Source organism: Cynocephalus volans, chromosome 5 (genome assembly GCF_027409185.1).
Source record: "Cynocephalus volans isolate mCynVol1 chromosome 5, mCynVol1.pri, whole genome shotgun sequence".
NCBI lineage: Eukaryota > Metazoa > Chordata > Mammalia > Dermoptera > Cynocephalidae > Cynocephalus > Cynocephalus volans.
In genome coordinates, this window is record NC_084464.1 from 39010593 (window position 1) to 39038507 (window position 27915).

At 39.8% G+C, this 27915-nt stretch overlaps 2 protein-coding genes across 2 annotated transcripts in view; one reads left to right on the plus strand and one right to left on the minus strand.

The window, feature by feature from the left end:
• Positions 1-27915, plus strand: part of LOC134377918 (histone H4) — a 734914-nt gene that overhangs the window by 169929 nt on the left and 537070 nt on the right. The window lies entirely within an intron of this gene.
• On the minus strand, positions 2001-5138 carry POM121L2 (POM121 transmembrane nucleoporin like 2). The gene has a single exon (XM_063096162.1). It carries the CDS (start codon positions 5136-5138, stop codon positions 2001-2003), a length of 3138 nt encoding a protein of 1045 aa, XP_062952232.1.

The window sequence follows — 27915 nt, forward strand, 5'->3', positions numbered from 1 at the left end:
TTTAGAATCATTGGCTTACTTACCAATCTTCTCACCAAACTGTAACCTCCAAAATAGGAGTTGTCCTTTACCTCCGAATGTCTGGCGTACAATACAGGGCATATAGCCATCACTAGGCAAATGTTAAATAAATTGTTATGCAAATAGCAGTAGACAATGTCTAATGCTTTCCCTCTTGCCCCCCTCTGTAAGATGGCAATCTTGGGGTGTGGAATGCCTTTAAAATTTGAAACAGCATGGATATTTAGATTCAGACATACCTGGGTTAGAATTCTAACTTTGGTGATTTGTTATAAAGAGGGAGAAGTAAGCACAGACTCTGGAGCCATTAGAGTTTAAATCCCAAATCTAGCCTTTACTAACTGGGTGGTCTTGGGCAAGTTTCTTCACATCTCTCTGCCTTTGTATTGATATGTATTTAACAGCAATTCCTGTATTATAGACTTATTTCAAAAGTTTATTTTTATTTTATCATCCAATTTAAGATTGCTTATTTGCCCAATTAGGCCTCCTCCAAGGTATCCACAAAACAGGAGATAGGAGATAGATGTACTCAGGGAATCGTTCTTGCCTTTTTGTTTGTTTGGTTTTTTGCAAACAGGATTCAAAGAAATGTTAAGGAATACATAATAGATTACTCGTAGGCCTATATTTGTTATAGAACAGGAGTCAGTTTAGCTATCTGCTGTTCCCCTTTTTCTTCCTTTGTTGTCAGGACCAAGAGCCTTCCCGCCCTGCCTACCTTCTCTGGGAGAGGTGTGAATGTGCAGGGGGTGATTTAATGAGGTACAAATAAGTCGAAAAAATGAAATGTACACTTTGGTTTCCTAGCCAAGCATTTCTTGCTTGTACTGGAGGGATCATGATCTACAGAGTAGAGAGAAGGAACAAGGTTGCATCCCCTTGTCTTTCTCTCTGCTGGCCCTGCTACTTCCTCGGAAGCCATCCCTTATATTTGAAATGCTATTGTAAATTCAGGAATCAGCACTTGTAGTATTAAATGGTGCTGCTTGCGTCATTCAATTATCCAAGCCTCAGAAACCTTTACACAATTAAATCTGGCTCTATTGACATTGCACTGTAAGTCATTCCTCCTCTAAATGCAACTGAAAGCACGGAATACACATCAGTACCAGACAAAGCAAACAGAACAAGTCTCTATACACACATAATACAGAGTGGCAATTAGGAAAGGTGGCAAATGCAGAACAGAAAAGGCCTACCTGCTTCCTCTAAGCCTGCAGAGAAACGGGCCAAGAGCCTGTTTCTTTTTTGGAATGAGGAATGACTTCTGGGGTCTGACTGGTTGATTCTTTACTCACCAATATTTTAGAAATTAAATTGGCAGAGAGAAGGATGGGGCTAGAACATCGCTTCTCTTGGGAAAAGATGAAAACAACATGGTAGGAGGAAGAGGTACAGCAAGAGAGGACACACAAGCATGTCCTCTAGGGCTGATCATTGATATTCAAGGAAAAGCTGGATTCAAGGTCAAATTACATCAAAACCTCCTTCAAGAACCCACTGAGCAACAAAGTAGCAAGAAATGAGAAATTGGCATCCCTAGGGGACCAAAGAAAGGAAACCATTGCTTAGAGCCAAACAAAATAAAACTAAGATTTAGGGAGAACCTATTCCTCCTCCCAAAGATGCAAGAAGGCAGAGGTCATACTTGCTACCTTCCTGCCTTGGCTGTCCCAGGGAAAAAGCAGGAGGTGGTGCCCTGACTGGCTTCATACCTGACACAGAGTGGGTAGGGAGAGGAAGGTTCTGTTCAATTCTGATGGGTTGGGTTCCACCCAGCCTTATTATGCCTCACTAGTAGGTGAAACCTTAGTCCTCCACCTTCTTCGAGGATATAGATTAGGACCTACAGGGTGAACATTTAAAGCTCTAGCTTTAGATCTGGGGTATGTTTGCTTTAGAGAATTGGAAGAGACTGAAGCTCTTCACAGTAATACTGAGGTCCAAATCAGGGGGTGGGTGACAGGGAACACTGGCTATTTCTGGTGGGCATGATGCCTTCGGGAATGCCCTTGCTCCCTAATCTTTAGGGTTTTTGACTTTGCACCAGTGGAAAATGAAGGGGCTGATGATCTGAAAGGTCCTCTCCCATCAGAGACCTGGGCAGGTGGAGAAGTCATCCCAAAGCCAAGACTGCTGCCTGCCTTAACTGGTCTAGGGACAAAGAGTCTCTGAGCAAACGGGGCCATGGAGGGGGCCCCAAATATAGGCTTTTTTGCAGAAATGCTGGCCCTCCCTAAGGCTAAAGGTGTCTTCTGGTTGGGAAGGCCCTGGGTGTTCTGGCTCCAGCTTTTCCGAAAGGGGTTCACAGTCCTAGTGGTCACACTTGGCACTCCTCCAATGCTGAAAGCTCCAGAGGAGGCGCTCTTGTCTGGGGCAGTCACGCTGATCCCACACTCCCCACAGTCCATAGGGGTCACTAATCCCCCAAAGGCAAAAGGTCGTGGGGCTGTGCTGCCAAACACTGAGCCACAAGCCCCACTCCGTTGGGTCTGGGTGACAACTCCAAGGCCAGTTGTGATAGCTCGACCAAAGGGAAAACCTGCTGGAGTGCTGCCAAAGTCTTGCCGTATGCTGGCGGGCGTGTGAAAGGTGGAGGCTAAGGGTGTCAAACCCTTAAAGGCTGACTGCATGGTACTGCTGAAAGCTGGCCGAGCTAGAGTTGACATTGAGGTTGGGGATGCCACGGCTGAGTTCTTAATAAGGACAGAACTACTGAAGCTTGGGGAAAGAGCTGACTGGGGAGCCCCTTGCTTCTGCCCATTTGTGACCCCAAATGTAGACTGGAAAGCGGATCCTGAAGATAGTGGGAAAGGTGGCCTTGAGCTTGACCCCAAGGGAATTGTGAATGGTGGGGTCAGGTTGGAGATGCTGGGTGACGATGCAGGCCAGCTTGTGGGTACTAGGGCTGAGGCTGACAGAGGGCTGCTCATACCCCTGAGATTAGCAGTGCTGCGGCTAGGGGATATCTGGACAGCACTAGGAAGAACCTGGCTGAAGCCAGTGATTGTGTGTACAGGAGGAGTGGTAGGATGGTGGGATTGTGGGAAAATGAAGCGTGTGGCTGGGGAGAAGCCAGCCTTAAAGGCCTGGGCATCCCCAAGCAAGAAAGTGTGACAAGTGGAAGGGACAGAGTAAGTGTTGCCCATGTTACTGGTAACACTCACTACACCAAAGTCCAAAGGTGGCTTATAAGCAGAGTCTTTGGATGTGCTGGCTGGGGCAGTGGACACAACCAAAGGAGTGGCATTGTCTAAGCCATGGAAGAGATGGGTAGAAGCAGGAGTAAATGGAGGAGAGGTCTGCTTGGAGGAGAAAGGAGCTATTATGGGCATAGCTTTAAGTGTTTCTGTGCTGCCAAAGATAGACTTGAAGGTGGACATTAAGATGCCCGGAGTTGTGGAGATGGAAGAGTTTGAAGATCCTGAAGCTGTGTTGGAAACTCTGGAATATAAGGAACCTCCAACCTCACTGTTGTGCGCGGTCCCCAAAATCGGTTTTAACATGAGGTGAGCAGAAGTTGCAGCAGGAGGCACAGATGAAAGAAGATGGGAGGTTGGACTACTCATCATTCCAAACAAAGTACTTTGTGTGGTGGGTGTGGTAAAGCTAATGGCAGGTGGGTCTGGGGGCACGGCAGACCTGTCATCCTGAGAGGTTGAAGGTGGCCAGGTGGTGTCAGTGACTGGTGATGTGGGAGGGGTCGAGGTCAGCAAGATGAAAGTAGCTGTAGGCTTTGAGTCTGTAGAGGTACCTGGAACGGAATCTAACTGTGAGCACCCATGTGGGGTTGACAGTCTGGGTCTCTTCGGAGGTGCATGGGCCACACTCGTTGCTTCTCCTGTAGACTGTGGGGAGGCCAGAAGACCTGGAGACTTCTGCATTTTCTCTGAGATTTCCAGCTGAGGATTTGTGCCCTGGGTTGGAGCTGTCCCTGAAGAAGGCAGAGTGAGAGACAGTGAAGGCTGAATGGCAGGCCAAGTCTCAGGGAGAGGGTTTGTGGTGGCCTCAGTTGTATCCTCTCTGGCTTTGTTGATCAACTGGAGCCCAGTTTTCTTCCCCAAGGTCAGGTCTTCATCAGGGACTGCAAAATCAAGCTGGGTAGAGGGGGTCAGGGATAGCAGGTTCTCAGGTCTAGACAGCGGCAGTGACATCTTCTGATTTTGCTGACCAGAACTTACAGATTCTCCTGGGAACTCATTGTCTGATACCAGTGAGACTTGAGAATAAGACTGATAACCTTTCTCTTTCTTTCTTACTGGCCACTCTGGTGTCGGGAGTGATGCACTGGTAACACTTCCCTTCCAAGGCTCTGAGAAATCTCTGGAAGAGCTGTAAGAGCTGGTAACAGAACTTCTTTTAGAGCTGAGGGGGCCACCTGTGTGTATGCTGGGCAAGAAGCTCATGGAGGAGCAACTGGGCTTTTCATCCAAGCTGTGATCTGAACTCCAGGAGTGGAGGCTTCTCTTCAGAGGTCCAGGCCTGGGCACAAAAGAAGTGAGGACTCCATTTTTAATCAGGGGCTTAAATGCAGATGATCTAGGACCTGGACTCTTTCTCTTACTGTCTAAGCTCTCCGGGAACAGCGGTTCTTCCAACCTCATTCTTCCTTTCCTGCACTCTCTGAGGGCCCTCAGCACTGTCTCCTTTGCACCTGGGTCTGGGATCTCCTCGGAGGATGAGAACCCTGCAGAGTGGATTACACGTGGCGGGGAAATTGGCGAGGGCACTTTCCCCTCAGGAGGAGTGATTTTGATGGTCACCGGGCTCCATGTTGCCCTGGGGTGCCTAAGAGACCAAATAGTCCGCTTGAGATAACTTTCCCACCAGTCTGAGGGAAGAGGCCCCACGACGGAATTCTGGGGCCTCTTCATGGGAAAGCGCCTCCAAGCCTCGTTGACCACCCCTGCGGTTGGACTGGCAGGATCCCAGTTAGGCGGCCTCCTGGCAGGTCTGTGCCGCGGGGCGGGGTGGGCGCGGTGGACGTGCTGAACCCGATGGACATGGTGAAGGGGCCGAGCTGGCCGGCGGTTCATCGACCTCTCGGGCAAGTCGGCGCGCATCTGGGCTGGGGACAACGGCGAGGGTCCCGGCTTGCTCAGGTAGCTGCCCATGAGGAACGATGAGGCGCGGTCGGTGACTTCGAGTAGGATTTCGGCTCCCTGGGTTTCGGATGTATGTGGAATCGGCCTGAGTCAAAGCGTGCAGTGACGGTTGGGATCCAGGCGCGAGGAAAGCGCGAGGGTCTCAGGGCGCTCCGTGCCCTCTAGGCCCCGCATTCGCGGGAACAGGGGACACACCCGGCCGGCCTCGGCAGCCCCAGTAGCTTGCTCTGCTATTTTGAGGCCTAAGCGGGGCGCTCAGACCTCTGCTCTCTCCGCGGTGAGCTGCAGCGCGCGGCGCCGGGAGAGGGGCTCCCGAGGAAGCGAGCGGCTCCTCGCCCGGGTTCCGCAGCGCCGTCTGGGACCGAGTGACCCGGGTTCACCGGCGTCGCACAAAGCTGGAAACGAGCGGGCGCCGTGTCTCCAGGCTCTGACCGTCGCAGGCCTTGAGGCCTCAGGCTCACTGACCCGGCGCGGATCGGTCCGCCTGATGGTCCCCCTCAGTCTGAGGAACAGCGTTTGCGGGTGCGCAGGACTGGAGACCTGGACGGGTGCTGCCTAGACCGCATGCGTGGCGATAGCAGTTGGGAACGCTGGAGGCCGCATTTGCTACTGAAGGATTCTTCTCCTCTGCCTTTCTTGCGGCCACCAGTAAGTGCCAATCATTTGCGGAGAGAACGGACTCCGGACGCAGCCACATCCGGTCTCCATCAGCGCCTCCAGGCGGCCGAAGCCAGGTAGTCTCCCTGCTGTTGGCAGTTTGAGAACGCAAGGCGATTGCGTTCAGGCGCCGCCTAGAGGCTGCCGAAGGGGAAAAAGGGCCATCCCATCTACCGACCCAGAATCTGAGCCTTCCACAGGCACCTGGCTCAGTCCCTAGCTCAGGCCATTCCATGAACTCTGCTGCTCTGAGAAAGACACTGTTAAGAGAATGAAAAGACAAGCCACTGGCTGAGAGAAAATACGTATCTGATAAAGGACTGATATGCAAAATTTACATAGAATGTTAAACCTCACAATAAGGAAAAAAAAAAAAATAATGGGCAGAAGATCTAAAGAGACACTCCACCACAGAAGATATATAGATGGAAAACAGCATATGAAAAGATGCTCAACATTATGTCATTAGGGAATTGCAAATTAAAACGTCAATCAGATACCACTACATACCTATTAGAATGGCTAAAATTCAAAAGATGTGGAGCATCAGGCACTCTCATTCATTGCTGGTGGGAATGCAAAAAGGTCCAGCCACTTTGGAGGACAGTTTGGCAGTTTCTTACAAAGCTAAGCATCATTTTTTACATAGCTAAACCATGCAATCCAGCAATCACAAGGTATTCACTCAAATGAGCTGAAAACTTATGCCCACATAAAAACCTGCACATGAATGCTTATAGAATTTTTATTCATAATAGCCATTAATTAGAAATAACGAAAAAGCTCTCCAGTAGGTGAATGGATAAACAAACTGTGGTATATCCATACAATGCAATATTATTCAGGACTAAAAATAGATGTGCTATCAAGCCATGAAAAGACATGGAGAAATCTTAAATCCATATTGCTAGGTCAATAAAAATAGTCTGTAAAGGCCCAGCCTGTGGCGCACTCGGGAGAGTGCGGCGCTGGGAGCGCAGCGACGCTCTCGCCAGGTTCGGATCCTATATAGGAACGGCCGGTGCACTCACTGGCTGAGTGCCGGTCACGAAAAAGACATTAAAAAAAAAAAAAAAAAAAAAAGTCTGTAAAGGTTACATATGATTCCAAATATATGACAATCTGGAAATGGCAAAACAATAGCGACAGTAAAAAAGATCAGCGGTTTCAGGAAGGGTGGTAGAGAAATGTCAGACATCACTAAGCACACAAAATGCACATAATGAAAGTACCAAGAGAGGAGAGAGAGCAGAAAAAATTTTCAAAGCTAGTGGCTGAACACTTCCCAATCTAATTGAAAATCATAAATTTATACATCCAGGAAGCCAAGAAGTTGTCAGTAGGATTATACAAAGAGTTACACAGACATGTCACAGTAAAAGTGCTGAAAGCCAAAGACAAAGAGAAGATCCTGAAAGCATCAAGAGAAAAATGACTTACTGGGGAACCCTAATAAATTAAGAACTGACTTCTCATATAAAACAATGGAGGCCAGAAGGCAGTGGGATAAGACATTCAGAAAAATGCTCTAGCTAAACTCTCTTTCAAAAATAAAAGCCAAATAAAGACATTTCCACATAAACAAAAACTGAGAAAAACTGTTGCTAGCAGACCTACCTTGTAAGAAATACTAAATGAAGTTCTTCAGACTAAAGAACTTAAAAACATTAAAAACAAATTTTTAAAAAAGGGCACTGGTAAAGGTAATTATGTAATTATAAAAGACAGTATAAGTGCATATTTTCTCTTAACTGATATTAAAAGCAATTGTAAAAAACAATATGTTTATAATGTATTTGGGGCTTATAGTATGTAGAAATGTATTATATTACATTTAATAAGAGCACAAAGGAGGTGAGTGAGAAGAAAGCTGTACTGGGCTAAGAAAATCACTTCTGATGGTAACTCAAACCCACAGGAACAAATAAAGAAAACCAGAAGTGATAAGAAAAAGAAGGTTAATGTAGAATAAGCTGTATATGTATACTTCTCCCCTTTATTTCTCTCAGCTTCTTTAAAACAAAAAATGTATATAAAGTAATAATTATAATAATGTAATGTTGGGTTGGAAATATTTATATAGGTAATATTTATAATAAAATATGACAAAATGGGGAGGAAGAGAATAGAGCTATAAAGGAATGAGATTTTTATATCTCACTGGAATTAAGTTAGTATAAATCTGAAGCTGTTGTAATAAGATATATATGACAAGTCTTAGAGCAACCTCTAAAGAAATAACACAAAATATATAATGGAAAAATTATTAAGAAATTAAATGCTACACTATAAAATATTTTGCTTAATGAAAAAAGGAATATAAGAGAAATAAAGAAAAAGGTATAAGACATATAGAAAACAAAAAGTTGAATGGCAAACAAATCTAAATATATCAGCAGTAACATTAAATGTGAATGCATTAAGCAATCCAATCAAAAGGTAGGAATTGTCAGGGTGAATATAAAAACAATATTTAACTATATGCTATCTACAGGAGACATACTTTAAATTCAAAGATACAAGTAGATTGAAAGTAAAAGGATGGAAAAGCTATGCCATGCAGACTTTATGCAATGAAAGCTGTATTGGCTATACTAAAAGACGAAGTAGACAAAAACAAATAATGTTACTAGGGATAAATAGTGACAACAAAGAGCTAATCCATCAAGAAAATATGATATGTATAAACATCTGTGTACCTTATAAGAGAGCATCAAAGTACATGAAGACAAAACTGACAGAAATGAAGAGAGAAATGGACAGTTCAAAAATAATAGTTAGAGACCTCAATGCCCCACTTGCAATAATGGATAGAAAACTAGGAAGAAGATTAGCAGGGAAATAGAAGACTTGAACAATGCTATAAACCAAGTAAACCTAACGGACATATATAGAACACTCTGTCAAACAACAGCAGATATACATTCTTCTCAAGAGAATATAGAACATTTTCTAGGCTAGACCCTTTACTAGGCCATAAAACCAACCCAAATAAATAAAAGGATAGAAATAATACAAAATATGTTCTCTGGCCACAATGGAATGAAATCAGAAATTAATCATGGAAAGAAATTGGGAAACTTACCAATATGTCTAAATTAAACTACAAACTCCTAAATAGCCAATGGGTCAAAGAAGATATATCAAGGTAAATTAGAAAATACTTTGAGATGAATGAAAATGAGGAAACAACATGTCAAAACTTATGGGATGCAGCTAAAGTGGTGCTTAGAGGGAGATTTATAGCTATAAATTCCTATATTAAAAGAGAAAAAAGATCTCACATGAATAACATAAGTTTTCAGCTTAAGACACTGGAAAAAAGGAAAATAAACTAAATCTACACAAGATTAAAAATTAAAATGGAAATTAATAAAATAGAGAATAGAAAAATGATAAAGAAAATCAATGAACCCAAAAACTGGTTCTTCAAAAAGATCAACATAATTCACAAACCTTTAGCTAGGCTGACCAAGAAAAAAAAGAAAGAGAACCCCAATTACCAGAATCAGAAATGAAAGGAAGAACATCACTTCTGACCCTATATAAATAAAAAAAGGATGCTGTGGAAAACTGCATGCCAAAAAATTAGACAACTTAGATGAAATGGAAAAAATTCCTATAAAGATGCAAACTACTGAAAGTGGCTCAAGAAAAATAGGCAGTCTGAATAGACCTATAAGTTAAGAGATGAATTAGTAATGAGAAAAACTACTCCCAAAGAAAAGTAGAGACCTAGATGGCTTTATTGTTGAATTCTACTGAACACTTAAAGAATTAATAGCAATTTTTCATAAACTGTTTCAAAAAATAGAAATAGAGGGAATACCTATTAACCAATTCTATGAGCCCAAACCAGACAAAGCCATCATGAGAAAACTATAGTCAAAATCTTTTATGAATATGGACACAAAAATCCTCAACAAAATACTAGCAAACCAAATCCAACAACATTTAAGAAGAATCACATAACATGATAAAGCAGGATTTAGCCCAGGAATACAAGATTGTTTTAACACCTGAAAATCAGTAAATGTGATACATCATATCAATAGAATAAAAAACAAAAACTGCATGATTATTCCAACAGATGAAGAAAAGCATTTGATAAAATCCAGCAATCTTTCACGATAATAGTCTCAATGCATTAGAAATAGAAGGGAATTTCTTCCACCCTAAAAAGAAATCTACAAAAAATAAAAACACCAAAAAGCAAAAAAAGTCAAAACCCCAAAGCTAACATCACACTTAATGGTAAAAGACTATATACTTTCCCCCAAAGACAGGAGCAACATAAGGGTGTCCACTCTCATGCTTCTATTTAGCACATACTGGAGATTCTAGTCAATGTAAGTAGGCAAGAAAAAGAAATAAAAGGCAACTAAATTGGAAAGGAAAAAGTGAGATTTTCTGTATTTGCAGATGATATGATCTCATATTTAGAAAATCCTCAGGAAACCACTAAAACTATTAGAAGTAATAGACTAGTTCAGCAGGATTGCAGAATAAAAGATCAATATATGAAACTCAATTGTGTTTCTATACACTTGTAATATATATTCCACAAATGAAACTAATTAAACGATTTTATTTATAATAACATCAAAAATAATAAAATACTTAGGAAATTCTTTTAAAAGAAAGCATAAAATGTGTACTCTGAACACTACGAACTATTGTTGAAAGAAATTAAGGAAGATTTCAATAAACAGAAAAACATCTTAGGCTCATGTATCAGAACACTTTATATTGTAAAAATGGCAACACTTCCCAAATTGTTCTATAGATTCAACACAATCCCTATCAGAATCTGGGCTGACTTCTTTGTATAAATTAAAAGGTGATTCTAAAATTCATATAAAATTACATGGGACCTTTAAAAGGTAGAACAAAGTTAGAGGATTCACCTGTCCTGATTTTAAGGCTTACTACAAAGCAACAGTAATTAAAACAATGTTGTACAGGCATAAGACTAAACATATAGGTAAATGGAATGTAATTGAGAGGCCAAAAATAGACCCAAGTATCTATGGTCAACCGATTTTTGCCAAGACTTCCAAGACCATTCAATGGGGAAAGAATAGTCTTTTTAACAAATGGTGCTGGGACAATTTGATAGACATGCAAAAGAATGAAGTTTGACACCTCACATCATATACAAAAATTGACTCAATGGGTCAAAGATCTAAATATAAGAGGTAAAATTATAAAACTCTTTGAAGAAAAAGATAGGGATGAATCTTTATAACTTTGCACTTAGCAATGGATTATTTGATATCACACTAAAAACATTAGCAACGAAGGAAAAAATAGATAAATTAGATTTTATCATAACTAAATATTTTTATGTTACAAAGGACACCATCAAGAAAGTGAAAAAACAATCCACAGTATGGGAAAAAATATTTTCAAATTACATATCTGACAAAGGATTTTTACCTAGAAAATATAGAGAATACTTTCAGTTTAATAATTAAAAAGCATGGCTGGCCGGTTAGCTCACCTGGTTAAGAGCATGGCCTTGATAACACCAAGTTCAAGGTCAACACCAAGGCCAACACATAGCTTCCCAAAACAAACAACAACAACAACAAATAATAATAATAATAATAATAATAAAAAGACAAATAACCCAATTAAAAATGGATATAAGATCTGAATAGATATTTTTCTAATGAATATATGCATATGGCCAATAAGCACATACAAAAATGCTCCTCGGGCTGGCCATTTAGCTCAGTTGGTTAGCACACAGTATTCATAATACCAAGGTCAATGGTTTGGATCCCTGTACAGGCCAGTTGCTTTAAAAAAGGGGGGGGGGGCACTTCCAGTCAAGATAGTGGAATAGATGATCCCTAGCATCACTCTCTACCACAAATCAACCTATTTAAACTATAAAAACATAATATCAAGTGCATATGGAACGGGGAGACATGCAGCAGGGGAGGCAGAAGCTCCACGGAGACCACATGCCCTGCGGGGCTGTCGTTACATGATCTGGCAGATAGGCTCACCACCGCCACCCGGCTCCATTCCCAGCCCAGCCCAGTGCGCACAGAGTGGGGAGACATCCGGCATGGGAGGTTGAGGCTCCACAGAAACCACACACTTTGTGGGGCCACCACTGCGTGATCCAGCATGTAGGCTTCACTGCAGGCACCCAGCTCCATTCCCAGCCTGGCCTAGTGCACTCGGAACAGGGAGACATCCGACAGAGGAGGCATGAACTCCACGGGGACCACACTGCTGCCGCATGATCCAGCAGCGGGGCCCAATGTGTATGGAGCACAGAGACGTCCAGCAAGGGAGATAGAAGCTCTGTAGAGTACACACACCTTGTGGGGGGGGGGGTGCTGCCGTGCGATCCAGCAACAGGTAGGCTTCACTGCCACCACCCAGCTCCATCCCAAGCCCAGCCTAGCGTGCACAGAACAGGGAGACATCCTGCAGGGGAAGGGGAAGCTCTGCAGACACCACATGCTCTGCGGTGCCTCGGCGCATCCCAGCAGCCCGGGCCAGAGCACACAGAACAGGGAGAAGTCCAGCATGGGAGTTGGAAGCTCAGCAGAGGCCACACACCCTGCGGAACCACCCTGTGATCCAGCAGCCTGGCTGAGTCCAAGCTGACCAGTGAGGTGGCTCCCCAGAGAAGCCCAAGACCCAAGGCAACCACACACGCAAGGCACTATTGGCCAACTGAGGAGTCACTGAGGTAGCCATACCAAATTGGCAACCACAGCAACATCTTAGTCAGTCAATAATGTCAAACCTGTGGACTGTGAAACCCCCTGCCACAATGAATAAACATCAAAGAAAAGATACCAGAAATAGGAAAAATCAAGAAAGTACACCACCAAAGGATAATAACTCTCAAGCTCTAGATCCTATAGAACAAGAAGCCCTTGAAATGACTGACAAGGAATTGTGAGTGACAATTCTAAGGAAACTGAATGAGATACAAGAAAACTCAGCTAGACATCACAATGAAATGAGGAAAAGTATACAGGACCTGAAAGAGGAAATGTACAAGGAAATCAATGCCCTGAAAAAAACATGTAGCAGAACTTGCCAAACTGAAGAAGTTATTCAGTGAAGTAAAAAACACAAAGGAGAGTTTAACCAGCAGGCTTGTGGAAGTTGAAGAGAGAACCTCTGAACTTGAAGATGGCCTGTTTGAAATAACACAAGCAGACAAAAAAAAAAAAAGAAAGAAAGAAAGAAAAGAAAAGAAAAAGAAAAAAGAATCAAAGGCATTGAAGAAAATCTGAGAGAGATATCAGACAACCTTAAGCGCTCAAATATCCGAGTCATGGGTATTCCAGAAGAGGAGGAAAAGGAGATTGCATTGAAAACATATTCAACAAAATAGCGGCAGAAAACTTCCCAGGGATAAGAAAAATCACAGATCTTCAGATCCAGGAAGCTCAATGATCTCCAAACTTATTCAACCCCAAAAGGTCTTCTCCAAGACATGTTATAGTCAAATTGGCAAAACTCAGAGACAAAGAGAGAATCTTAAAAGCTGCAAGAGAGAAGCATCAAATCACCTATAAGGCTAACATCAAACTTTTCATAACAAACCCTAAAACCCAGAAAGGAATGGGATGATATATTCAAAACACTAAAAGACAGAGATTGTCAGCCAAGAATACTCTACCCTGCAAGGCTATCCTTCCAAAATGAAGGGCAAATAGTATATTGCTCAGACAAACAAAAACTGTGGGAGTTCACCACCACACAACCACCCTTACAAGAAATTCTCAAGGGAATACTGGGTTTGGTTCCTGAAAAATAACTACCACTGCCATAAAAACCCAAGAAAAATCTAAACCCACTAGTATAATAAAAATGGCATTCATGAAGAGAAAACAAACAAACAAAAAGGCTATCTACAACCTAAGGAACCAACAAACACAGAAAACAAACAGTAAATCAGAAAGCAAGGAACAGAAGACACCTAAGACAATCAAACAATAATAGACTTTAAACTAAAAACCATAAAAAGAGACAATGAGGGACACCACATAATGATAAAAGGACTGATCCATCAAGAAGACATAACAATCATAAATATGTACGCACCCAGTGTTGGAGCAGCCAGATTTATAAAACAAACTCTATTAGACCTAAACAAGGAAATAGACACTAATACCATAATAGCAGGGGACCTGAACACCCCACTGTCAATATTGGACAGATCATCTAGGCAAAGAATCAGTAGAGAAACACAAGATCTAAACAAGACTCTAGACCAATTGGAATTGGCAGATATCTACAGAACATTCCATCCAACAACCACAGAATATTCATTCTTTTCATCAGCACATGGATCATTCTCCAGGATAAATCACATATTAGGTCACAAATCAAGACTCAACAAATTCAAAAAAATTGGAATTATCCCATGTATTTTCTCAGACCACAATGAATTAAAATTAGAAACCAATAACAAACGAAATTCTGGAAACTATACAAACACATGGAAATTAAACAGCATTCTACTTAATGACATATGTGTCCAAGAATTACTCAAGCAGGAAATCAAAAAATTTATTGAAACTAATGAAAACAATGATACATCATACCAAAACCTGTGGGATACTGCAAAAGCAGTATTAAGGGGGAAATTTATTGCATTAAATGCTCACCTCAGAAGAATGGAAAGATGGCAAGTGAACAACCTAACACTTCACCTTAAAGAACTAGAAAAGCAAGAACAATCCAAACCTACAGTTAGCAGATGGAAAGAAATCATTAAGATCAGAGCAGAACTTAATGAAATTGAAACCCCAAAAAACAATACAAAAGATCAATGAATCAAAAAGTTGGTTTTTTGAAAAGATAAATAAAATTGACAAACCATTAGCATGGCTAACAAGAAAAAGAAGAGAGAAGATTCAAATAACAAAAATTACAAATGAAAAAGGTGATATTACAACTGATTCATCTTAAATACAAGGATTCATTCGAGACTACTATAAACAACTATACGCCAACAAATTTGAAAATCTAGAGGAAATGGATAAATTTCTGGACACACACAAGCTCCCAAAACTGAGCCATGAAGACATAGAAAATCTGAACAGACCAAGAACAATAAAGGAGACTGAAGCTGTTATCAGAAGGCTCCCAACAAAGAAAAGCACAGGACCAGATGGATTCACAGCAGAATTTTACCAAACATTCAAAGAGGAATTGACACCGATTTTTTACAAACTATTCTAAAAGATTGAAACAAATGCAAATCTCCCAAACTCATTCTATGAAGTAAACATCATCCTGATACCAAAACCAGGTAAAGATATAACCAAAAAAGAAAACAACAGGCCGATATCCTTGAGGAATATAGATGCAAAAATCCTCAATAAAATACTAGCAAACAGAATACAGCAACAAATAAGAAAAATTATTCACCAAGATCAAGTGGGATTCATCCCAGGGATGCAAGGTTGGTTCAACATACACAAATCAATAAATGTGATACACCATATTAATAAAATCAAACACAAGGACCATATGATCATCTCTATAGATGCTGAAAAAGCATTTGATAAAATTCAACACTCATTCATGACAAAGACCCTCTATAAATTAGGTATAGACGGAAAGTATCTCAACATAATTAAAGCCATATATGATAAACCCACTGCCAATATCATCCTGAATGGGGAAAAGCTGAAAGCTTTTCCTTTAAGAACAGGAACTAGACAAGGATGCCCACTCTCACCACTCCTATTCAACATAGTGTTGGAAGTACTAGCCAGAGCCATCAGAGAAGAGAAGGAAATAAAGGGCATCCAGATTGGAAAAGATGAAGTCAAACTGTCCCTGTTTGCAGATGACATGATCCTATATATTGAACAGCCTAAAGCCTCTACAAAAAAAAAACTCTTGGAGTTGATAAATGATTTCAGCTCAGTAGCAGGATACAAAATCAACACACAAAAATCAGTAGCATTTCTATTCTCCAATAGTGAACATGCAGAAAGAGAAATCAAGAAAGCCTGCCCATTTACAATAGCCACCAAAAAAGTAAAATACTTAGGAATTGAGTTAACTAAAGATGTGAAAAATCTCTATAATGAGAACTACAACCCACTGCTGAGAGAAATTAGAGAGGATACAAGAAGATGGAAAGATATCCCATGCTCTTGGATTGAAAGAATCAACATAGTGAAAATGTCCATACTACCCAAAGTGATATACAAATTCAATGCAATCCCCATTAAAATTCCAATGGCATTTTTCTCAGAAATGGAAAAAACTATCCAGACATTTATATGGAATAACAAAAGACCACGCATAGCAACGCTGAGCAAAAAATAAATAAATCTGGAGGCATAACACTACCTGACCTTAAACTATACTACAAAGCTATAATAACCAAAACAGTATGGTACTGGCATAAAAACAGACACACTGATCAATGGAATAGAATAGAGAATCCAGAAATCAACCCACACACCTACAGCCATCTGATCTTTGACAAAGGCACCAAGCCTATACACTGGGGAAGAGACTGTGTCCTCAGTAAATGGTGCTGGGAGAACTGGATATCAATATGCAGGAGAATGAAACTAGACCCATACCTTTCACCATACACTAAAGTCAACTCAAAATGGATTAAAGAATTAAATATACACCCTGAAACAATAAAACTTCTTAAAGAAAACATAGAAGAAACACTTCAGGAAGTAGGACTGGACACAGACTTCATGAATCTGACCCCAAAAGCACGGGCAACCAAAGGAAAAATAAACAAATGGGATTATATCAAACTAAAGAGCTTCTGCACAGCAAAAGAAACAATTAACAGAGTTAAAAGACAACCAACAGGGTGGGAGAAAATATTTGCAAAATATACATCTGACAAAGGATTAATATCCAGAATATACAAGGAACTCAAACTCAAAAAAAAAAAAAAAAAAAAAGCCACCCAATTAAAAAATGGGCAAAAGAGCTAAGTAGGCATTTCTCTAAGGAAGATATACAAATGGTCAACAGACATATGAAGAAATGCTCAACATCACTCAGCATCTGGGAAATGCAAATCAAAACTACACTGAGATACCATCTCACCCCAGTTAGGATGGCTAAAATCCAAAAGACTCTGAACGATAAATGCTGGCGACGTTGCGGAGAAAAAGGAACTTTCATACATTGTTGGTGGGACTGCAAAATGGTGCAGCCTCTATGGAAAATGGTATGTAGGTTCCTCAAACAATTGCAGATAGATCTACCATATGACCCAGCTATCCCACTGCTGGGAATGGAAATCATCAAGTCTAAGGTATACCTATTCCCCAATGTTCATCGCAGCAGTCTTTACAATAGCCAAGAGTTGGAACCAGCCCAAATGTCCATCATCGGATGAGTGGATAGGGAAAATGTGGTATATCTACACAATGGAATACTACTCAGCTATAAAAAAGAATGAAATACTGCCATTTGCAACAACATGGATGGACCTGGAGAGAATTATATTAAGTGAAACAAGTCAGGCACAGAAAGAGAAATACTACATGTTCTCACTTATTGGTGGGAGCTAAGAATAAATAAATAAATTCACACACACACACAAACCGGGGGAGGGGGAAGAAGACATAATAACTACAATTCCTTGAAGTTGATACGACAAGCAAACAGAAAGGACATTGTTGGGTGGGGGGGGAGAGGGAGGAGGGAGGGAGGTTTCAGTAATGGGCCACAATAATCAACCACACTGTATATTGACAAAATAAAATTTAAAAAAATAGAAAAATAAAAATAAATAAAAACTTTAAAAATTTTTAAAAAGGAACTTTAAAAAAAAAGCTCAACATCATTAGTTGTCAGACAAATGCAAATCAAAACCTCAATGAAATACCAGTTCACACCCACCAGGATGGCTAGAAACAAAAAGTCAGGTAATAACAAGTGTTGACAAAGATGTAGAGATATCAGAACCCTCACACCTTACTAAGAGGAATGTAACATGGTACAGACACTTTAGAAAACAGTCTGGTAGTTCCTGAAACAGTTAAACATGGAGTGACCAGGTGACCCACCAACTCCTCTCCTGCGTAGACACCCAAGAGAAATGACCATATATGTCCACACAAAAACTTGTTCACAAATGTTCATGAATGCTTTATTCATAATAGCCAAAAATGGAAACAAATCAAATTTCATTAATTGCTGAATAGATAAATAATATGTGGTCTATCTATACAATGGAATATTATTCAGCCATAAAAAGAAATGAAGTACAGTTCGCCCTCCATATCCACAGGTTCCACATCTGCAGATTAAACCAATCACAGATCAAAAATATTTGGAAAAAAACAGTTAAAAATAACAGTACAGCAATAAAAATAACAAAAATTTAAAAACAATACAGTATAACAACTATATATGTAGCATTTATAATGTATTAGGTTTAAGTAATCTAGAGATGATTTAAAGTATATGGGAGATGTATGTAGGTTATACGCAAATTCTGTAGCATTTTATATAGAGGACGTGAGCATCCTTGGATTTTGGTATCCATGGGGAAGTGTTGGGGAGTGGGTGTCCCAGAAGCAATCTTCCACAGATGACAAGGGATGAATGTACTGATACATGCTACAACATGGATGAATCTTGAAAACATTTCTAAGTGAAAGAAGCCAGTCCTAAAAGACCACTGTATTAATTCGTTTCTGTTGCTTATAACAAAATACCTGGAACTAGGTAATTTATAAAGAAAATGAAATTTATTGCTTACAGTTTTGGTTGCTGGGAAGTCCAAAGTCCACCCCCCCCCCAAAAAAAAAAAAAATCACAGCAGCATCTTAAGGGAAAATATATTCTCTGGGAAGCTACAACAAGACCCAAGTAATAGCAAAACTTGTGGTAATTTTATTGGCTGAGTGAAATTAAACAACTGATTAATTTCTCCCTTCACAGTTACAGAACTGTGGGGGAATAGAGTAGAATACTCTATTACGTTGTTCAAGTTGGAAAAAGTATGTGTGCCCAGGTGGTGGCTTTGCATTTTTATTTAATAAATCTAATAAATGCATTTGGCATGTGGGAGAGTAACTTGTGGCTCCTCTGGACACATCAGAGAAATCCACACTCCAAAAAGTCATGTGCACGTAGAAATGCAAGTCAAAATGCAGATGAACCTTCCCTATAAGTGAGATATCCAGTCATGGCCCACCCTCCACACAGCCTGACACAGTGCTTGCCTTCATTTGTGGGCAGCAGAAACCTCCTTTGGTAAGTATTCTTCAAAGCCTTCTCTGAGAATTCGAGGAAGGTTTAAAGATTCTTGAAATCTTTTCTTTAGGGACAGCTTCAGGGGTTTGTGACCTGTGCAGTCACTCAGGGCCCTGTGTATAGAAGGGCCCCATGCTTGGTTTAATGCTTCTGCTGTCATTGTCTTGAAATCCTTCATATTTTTTTAACAAGATGCCTTGTGTTTCCATTTTGCATCAGGCCCCCAAGATTTAGTAGCCAGTACAACTTATATCGACGTACTGTAATTTAACCCTTGTATAGTTCTTCTAAAGTAAAGCTCCCTACACCCTCATAACGTAGGCTATCTGCTTCTGTAGAATTGCTCGCTTAACCTAAGTAACTCCATTTTGCCCCCTGCCTAACCTGCAGACTATACCCCCGTTCTGCATGAGAAACCGTTGATTTTCTCATAGAAACAAAAAACAATTGCATAGAAACAGGAGCCATACACAGTGAATTATCACATGGGAACAGGAACAATACACAATGAAAACTTGTATGCTTGATTGCTCGAACAGCTCATTCTAGGCCTCTGTGACCTAGCCCCCAGCTTGCTCTGTGCACCTGGACAAACCCGTGTGCCAACGGGATATAGTTTTGCCTTTAAAAACCCTGCAAGCAGCCTGATGCTGCTCTTCCTTGGTTGCACCTTGGGAGACGGTCGCTGGCCAGCTGGAGTGAATAAACTGCCCTTTTCTGCACGAGTGGCATGTAAGTGCATTTCTTGTGGGAGGGTGCCTCACAACACTTCCTCTACTTCAGTTTTACTTTTATTAATTTTGGTTATCAAACACTGATTCTTTTGTTATTGCTGTTGTTGTTGTTTCTTTAATTTTCTTCTCATCTTTATTTCTCTTTTTCTTTGTTATTTATTTCCTCAGCAGTGGTTAATAGCATAGACTCAAGAGGCAGACCCTGTTCTGCAACATATTAGCTGTGAGACCTTGGGCAGGTTCTCTCATGTCCTCATCTGTGAATTTGAAATAATAATCTCACCTACCTCATAAGATTTTATGGGGATTAAATATGTTAAATATCTGTAAAGTGTTACAGCATTGCTTGACATGTAAGTGCTAAGCAAGTATTTATTAAATATTCTCTTATCCTTATATTTCATTTTCTGTATTTAAGTCTATTTTATTTTTCTACTTTAACATTATTTTAAAAATTCTCCTCACATTTAAAATATTATTTTAATATTAATTATTTTACTCAAGCTTTAGTTAATTCCATTTATTACATCTCCCCAGCATTTTTGTTCTTCCATCCTTTCTTCTCGGTATTTTGTAAATTTAGTAATTTTTTTAAAAATCCAATTCTTGATTTCTCTTTGCTACTCCTTTTCTGGGTAACCTATTTTCCTTTACTGTTATAACTTCTCTTGTTTTTCTCTACCTTATATTATATTGATCTTTATTAGGCACCCATTTTATTTCACATTTGAAATGTTTTGCATGCTTTCCATATATTTATATGTTTTCTTTATTGTTTCTCACAACCATTTTTATACAAAATTCTTCTTTCTGATTAAATCTCTAAGATTTCTTTTTCTTTTTCTTTCTTTTATTTTATTTTTTGGTGGCTAGCCATAACCGCTAGCATTTCTTAGCTGCTTTTGCTTTTCTGTGATTTCAGAAGTGGATTTTTATGACTTTTATTCTTTTCCCTTCTGATACTCTTTTAAAAATTTTTTACACAAAACTGTCCAAATTTCAGCATTCTCTTTTTTTCTCGTTCTGTATCTTCTTTTAGTATTTTTTCTTTTATTACTATAGTGTTTATTTCTTATTACACACTTTTTTCTCACTGATTTATATTTTATTTTTATTTTTCTCCTCTTTTTATTCTTCTTCCTCTTTTCACTGCTTTCCCTGATAAAGGAGACAATCAAAATGAAGGTTTTTCAAAACTCTCTTTCTTTGGACAAGTCTCACGAACTTCGTGTCAACATTTTGTTCCTAAGATAAATAATGTATGTAGTTAGAACTCCTGATTTATTGATTAATGTATAACCTGCTCATTCTGAATAAACCACTTAGATATTGTTAAGAATAGACAAAGCATGAAGCCTTTGTTTTGGGTCTCATGTAGATGCTTTTAGTTCCCATGGTGTGGTCAGTAATCGATGACTGTGATTCTTTTGTTCTGGGAGAAATAGACAACTATATTTGAAGCTTTCTGCCTCCCTTTTGAAACTCCTCTATAAAATGCCTTTGTTTGTACCAGACTTTGGAGCACTTTCCAAAGTCTGTGTTTCCCAGGTCAGTCCTCACGTTTGGCTCCCAGAAAACTTCTCTAAAAATCTTTTCCTTCAACAGTCTTAATTTCAGTTGACAAGATTGGTGGAGCCAGCAGGATATGAGAAAAGTCCCCTTGACCACCCACAGGCATCTTCAGTCTTTGGGTTTCTAGAACCTAAGGACCCACTGAGCCCACGAGCTCGGAGACTCCATTGGATACAACAGGTTGGGCTCTCCTCAGATCCACGAATGGCCTTTAGGTTGAGGTTCTAGTTTATTGGAGCTGCAAACCTCCTTTTAGGAAAGTCTTCTGCTGCTCTCTCAGGAAAAGAGTTCCTGCCTTGAATGACAGGTAAATCTTATTGGGGTTCTTGGGCAGGGTTGGATTTGGTAGGTCTTAACCTAGTTTCCTGGCATTTTCAAGTATGGCAACCTTTTTCTTAGTGTCTGTCTAACTGCATGAGGGCGCTCTTGCCCCAAAGACAAGAGACATTTATTCCCCGCAGCTGTGTGGTTTTGGGGGGCAGCTAAGACTTGGGAGATGCTGGGCGTTCTGCACATGGCATACAGGGTTCTCATAAGGAACCTCTACACTGTTAAAATTTTTGCTCGGCCAGGAGGTGCAATATAAGGGCTGATTACCCGACACCCGCAAGCACCCTCCTGCTTTGGCAGTTGGAGAGTCTGAGACACGCAAGAGAGTTGTTTGGCTCCCCGGGGCGGGGGAAGGGGTGCGAGGGGGCGCAATTCGGAGAAGTGACACCCACGAGCAGCACGCACATCCGCTACCTTAGCTTGCCTTGCTTGAAATAGCCGTGATGGGAAATGACGCTCCTAAATTTGAAGGTGCACCACCATTGTCTCTATCATCTGGTTTTACGTATGGGTTCTTTACTTGCAAATATCTTAAAAAATGAGTTTATCTTACTTGGGAAGATTTGAAACTGCAATGGCTTAAATGAAAATCTTTTGATTTGGCTAAATTGACTTATTTGCACGCTCAGCTTAAAAAAGCAGGCTTTCGGATCTGACAACCAGAATGGGAGACCAGTTTCCAATGGCACCTCGAGGATACTCAACAAAGTAACGATAAATTTCTTCTGTACAGGAGGAGAATAAAAAGCAACAGGCTCAGGCTTCTTTAGCCTTGCCGCCCCCCTCTTGTCTTCCTCTGCCTTCAGCCTCTTTATATCCTTTGCTTTCTGAGCTTCCTCAATTTGATCCCTCTATTTCACTTCCCTCTTCTGACTTATTAACGGATCCACTCAAAATTTAATTAAAGACTTTCCACACCCCACTGATACTACTGTAGGGTTCGCTAACGAACTCAAGCTTAGTGTTAGAACTTACGAGCTTTTCTGACTTATATCAATTGGTCCATATGCTGGTTTCAGAAGAGAAAGCTGCTCAGTGGATTGCTAGAGCTAATTAGACTCATCCTTTAGAGGACTTTAATAAAACTAATGAGGCAGCCTGAGAAGAAGCTTGAGCTGTTGCTAAACATCTTTTAGGCATTATCCTTGCAATTTTCCCAAAGAATGTTGACTGGAGTGAAAATCAACAATGCTGCCAGGGTCCAGATGAAACTGTCCTTTACCAACTTTGAGAGGGTTGAAAAAAATGTTAGACAGTACTCAGAAACGCCTTACAAAAGTGCTGGTAAAGACCAAAACGTCTCTATGATCAATTTGGCTTTCCTCAATGGATTGGATAAAGAATTGATGATACTTGTTAAGTGTCACCAATTAAATTAGGCCACCATTCAAACTCGAGATTTAGTTAACTTTGCTGATCAATTGTTTCATATGATTCAAAAGAAAGAAAAATCAAAATCCACTAAATTTATGAGTCTTCAATTACAACAATTGACTCACAAAACCTGGGGCTTTCAAAAACAAAACACTCAAAACTGCTCAACCAAAACAATGTTTGCCTTTACTGTAAAAAGCCTGGCTATCTTAAAAAGGATTGCAAAAAACTTAAATGACGATTAGAAAGGAAAGCCACTACAACACCTTCTGAATGAGGATGCTTCAAAGAACTACAAATGGTCCTTTCCTTTTCTCCTAACTAACTCCTTGGGAGAAATTGATTTCTTTCTTAATGGAGAAAAAACTAAAGTCCTGATTGATACCGGAGCTATTCTATCTGTTTTAAATTCCACCATTTTGAAGGTACCTCTTCCTTTAAGAATCTTTAAATATGGCGAGAATTTAAAATAAACCTGTATGCAAGTCTTTGCCCCTAGCTTTTCAATTGGAAACATTAACTAGGCAGCACTCTTTTCTACTTGTGCCATTGGCACCCATGCATTTGCTTGGCCAGGACTTTTTGGAAACTTACAGTACCCATATATATATATATATATATATATATATATATATATATATATATATATATATATATATATATATATATTTTTTCCTGAAAGGGGGAAATTCATTTGAATTTAACAAGATCTTATACTAGCCAAAATTTTTTCCTGGCAATCCTTCTTATGATGGCTTTGATTATTTGGTTCAAATACACTCTGAAATTATTAGGACTGAAACTACATTACTTGCCTCCCTCCCAGAATCCTGTGGTCTCAGTCATCCACCAGTAATGGGAAAATTTTATCAGCAACTCCCATTAAGGTGGAGAAAAACTCAACTAAGCCTCTGCCTAAGATTAAACAATAGTAAGATCAGAGGCACCACAAGGAATCAAAATCCATAATAGAGGACTACATTAAAAAGGGATTAATTATTTCTTGTACAAATCCTACAATATCCCTATTTTACCTATATGAAAACACAACAGTAAAGGATGCATTAGATTGTACAAGACCTTAGAGCTATCAACAATATTGTAGTCCCTCGATATCCCATAGTACCAAATTACCATACCCTCTTGACTAATATTCCTGATGATAGCACTGTTTTCACAGTTACTGATCTATGTGGTGCCTCCTTTAGCATACTTGTAGACCCGGATAGTCAATATCTGTTTGTTTTCACTTGGAATGATCAATGATATACTTGGACTGTAATGCCCCAGGAATACACTGAGAGCCCCACATATTTTTCTCAGATTCTTAAAACAGATTTGGATGATGTTTTGTTTCCTAATGGCTCAACTTTAATTCAATATGTAGATAATCTTCTCCTTCACTCTTCTGATTTGAAAGCGTCTCAATAAGATGGTCTACATTTACTGAAACAATTAGCCATAAACAGACTGCAAGATATCTAACAGAAAATTCCAGTTTTGCCAAGAAAAAGTTAAATATCTAGGTCACTTAATTTCTAAGGAAATTTATTTATTTATTTATTTATTTATTTATTTATTTATTCATTTATAAACCCTGATCAAGTTAAAGAAATAGTGGTCTTTCCTCAACCAGCAACTAAGAAACAACTCCAGGGATTTCTTACAATTTTTTCACAATTGGATAATAAATTTCTCTTTAATTGCTCAGCCTTTATATTCTTTATTAAAGATTAAGTGGCTGGCCTGTTAGCTCGGTTGGTTAGAGTGTGATGTTGATAACACCAAGGACAAGGGTTTGGATCCCTGTACTGGCCAGCCACCAAAAAAAAAAATCTTCGAACAGGCTAGCCATTAATTTGGACTGACCAATGTCCAGCATCTATGGATCAACTCAAAATGGCTTTAAAACAAGCTCTTGCTCTGGGGCGTCCTAATTGCAAACTACCTTTTAGTCTGTTTGTCCATGAGTATGGGGGTAATGCCTTGGGTGTACTCACCCCAAAACACGGGGCTGTAAGAGATCTATAGGATATTATTGTCAACAGCTCACCACTGATGCCAAAAGTCTGCCCACACATTTGTGAGCAATTTCTGCCATGGTATTGTTGCTAAAATCTGTGGAAAAACTTATTATGGAATCTCCACTGATGATATACATTCCTCACTAGATTGAGTTTCTCTTAAATTCTCATCACACCCAACATTACTCTGTGAATTGACTGGCTTCTTATGAAGTCCTTCTGCTGTCCCCTCCTAATGTTACTAGTGCTAGGTATGATAGTCTAAATCCTGCTATTCTGCTGCCTTTACCATCAGATGAAGTTCCTCGTGATTGTTTAACATTAACTAGCCAACTTCTCTTATCCAGTAATGATTTGCAGAAAAGACCTTTGGACAAAGCTGATTTGATTTGGTTTACAGATGGCTCATATTTAAGAGATAAAGAAGAAAAATATTATGCCATAGCCTCTCACAGAAGTCATAGAAGACGGATAGCTACAAAATGCCTCCTTAGCACAACAGGCAGAATTACTTGCTTTAACCTGTGCTGGAATTTTAGCTACGGATAAAAGTGCTGACATTTACACTGACAGCAGGTACGCCTTCAGTGTCACTCATGATTTTGGCATGTTATGAAAACAAAGAGGATTTCTTACCTCCACTGGACAAAGTATTAAAAATGGAAAATATGTTTCTGAGCTGTTAAAAGCTATTCAGAAGCCCAAGGCCTTAGCTATAATGAAAGTCCAGGACATTCCAAAAGAAATAAACTAGAAGCTGGAGGTAACTATTTTTCAGATCAAGTAACTACACAGCCTGTCTTAACAAAAAGAAAACATCCTCCTGAAGCCTGTTTTTTTTTTTTTTTTTTTTTTTTACAGGTTTTTAAACTTACTCCCTCTATATTAAGAGAAGTTCAACAATCAGCCCCAGATTCAGAAATGTTATATGGGAATCAGAAGAGGGATATTGTTCCTCCGAAAATGGTATTTGGTATAATTCTAAAAATAAACCCATGATTCCTATGGGTCTACAACTTCCATTCTTGAACTATTAACTCAAGCTAACTCATTGAGGCCCTAAAAAGATGATAGGATGCGGAACATACTTTTACTATAGCACAAAAGGTTGCCTCTAAATGCACTATGTGCCCTAAACATAATCCTGGGGAAGCAGTTAATAGCTCTCCAGGTCATTTCCCTCTATACCTTGGACCTTTTGAAGTATGGCAACTAGGTTTTATTCAGGTGCCTCCCTTCCAAGCCTGGAAGTTTGTACTGGTAATTGTCTACATGTTTTCTAACTGTGTAGAAGCATCTCCATGCAGAAGATACACAGCTCTACAAGTAGGTAAACTGTTGTTGGAAAGGATTATTTCTTGCTGGGGAGGTCCATCACAGCTTCATAGCAACAGGGGACTTCATTGGACAAATTATGAAATCTATTTGTGATATTTGGCCTATGATGCAACATTTCCTTTGTGCTTATCATCCACAGTCTTCTGGAGTAGGGGAATGCACCAATGAGACCAATAAAACTCAATTAGCAAAATTAACAGAAGCTTTTAGTCTCTCGTGACCCAAGGCTCTTTTATTGGTTTTGTTTAATTTAAGATCTACTCCCTTTAGAAAACATAAGTTTCTCCATTTAAAATCATCACTGGTAGGCCCATCTCTTTACAGGACCCAGGATTCAATCCAACAGGCCTATAAGGTGATATTTTATGTTACTGCAAAACCCTTGTCAAGTTTCTCAAAAATAATAACAAACTTGTAAAAGACTCCTTTCACAGTGTACTTCTGGGAGATGAAGAGCAGAAAGATCACAATTTATAGCCTAGATATCTAGTTTACTGGAAAAGGCATCTAATCAGAGATCTCCTCCAACCCCACTGGAGGGGAACTTACCAGGTTTTAATGACCTATTCCTGTGCAGCAAAATTAAACGGTGTGGATTTATGGACCCATATTTCTAAGACACCTGACTGGACAGTAACTCCTTGAAAAGGACTTCATCTCAAATTCTCTCAAAACAAGGATGAGAAGTAGATGACATCTGAGGTCAACTGCTGTTCAAAGATATCTGGGCCAGGCCTAATTAAGGTTACCTTATCTGGATTTTGTGTAATGACTTTACTCTTCTCTATTATTTGTTCATTTTGTAAATTAACAGAGGAAATTGAATGGCATGAAAATTCCCTTTATAAAATTGTCCCAAAATATGGCCACTGGAGGAAATTTGTCAGACTGTTGGAAATGTCATATGCTTCCCAGGTCAATTTATGACCAAAATATATGACTTTAGTGTAGTGAATTGAATTATGTCTCCCCCAAACTCACTGGAAGTTGACTTGTTTCCCCCAGGTTTTATGTATCAGAAACTTAGCCTCCACTGTGGTTGTTAAGAGGGTGGGAAATCCTATTATGGTAATTAAAGGTGGAGCCTTGAAGAGGTGATTGGATTGTAGGACCCTGCAGTAGTGAGTGGATTAAAAATGGTGGTCAAGGGTGTGGTTCTTAGGGCTTAAAATGAAGAGGAGAGTCTGTCTTTCTTGCTCTGCTCTCTGCTTCCACCGTTCTTGTAATGTGAGACCCCTAGGTCACGGTTGCCACCACCAGATGGACTTTGGACTTTCCAGCCTCGGAAACTGTAAGCAATAAATTTCGTTTTTCTTTATAAATTACCCAGTCCCAAGTATTTTGTTGTAAGCAACCTAAATGGACTAATACACTTAATAAGGCCTCTTTCTGGCTTTTCAGATGTTCCTATGACCACTGCATACCTTGACCAACCTCCTACTGGCCTCACCTTTTGGCTGAAATTGGTTCCACATCCTAAATATTATATCCCTTGTTTCAATCTTTTGGAAA

Excerpts from the sequence above, each read along its gene's own strand:
- POM121L2 (XM_063096162.1), bottom strand. The coding sequence starts at position 5,138 with ATGGGCAGCTACCTGAGCAAGCCGGGACCCTCGCCGTTGTCCCCAGCC.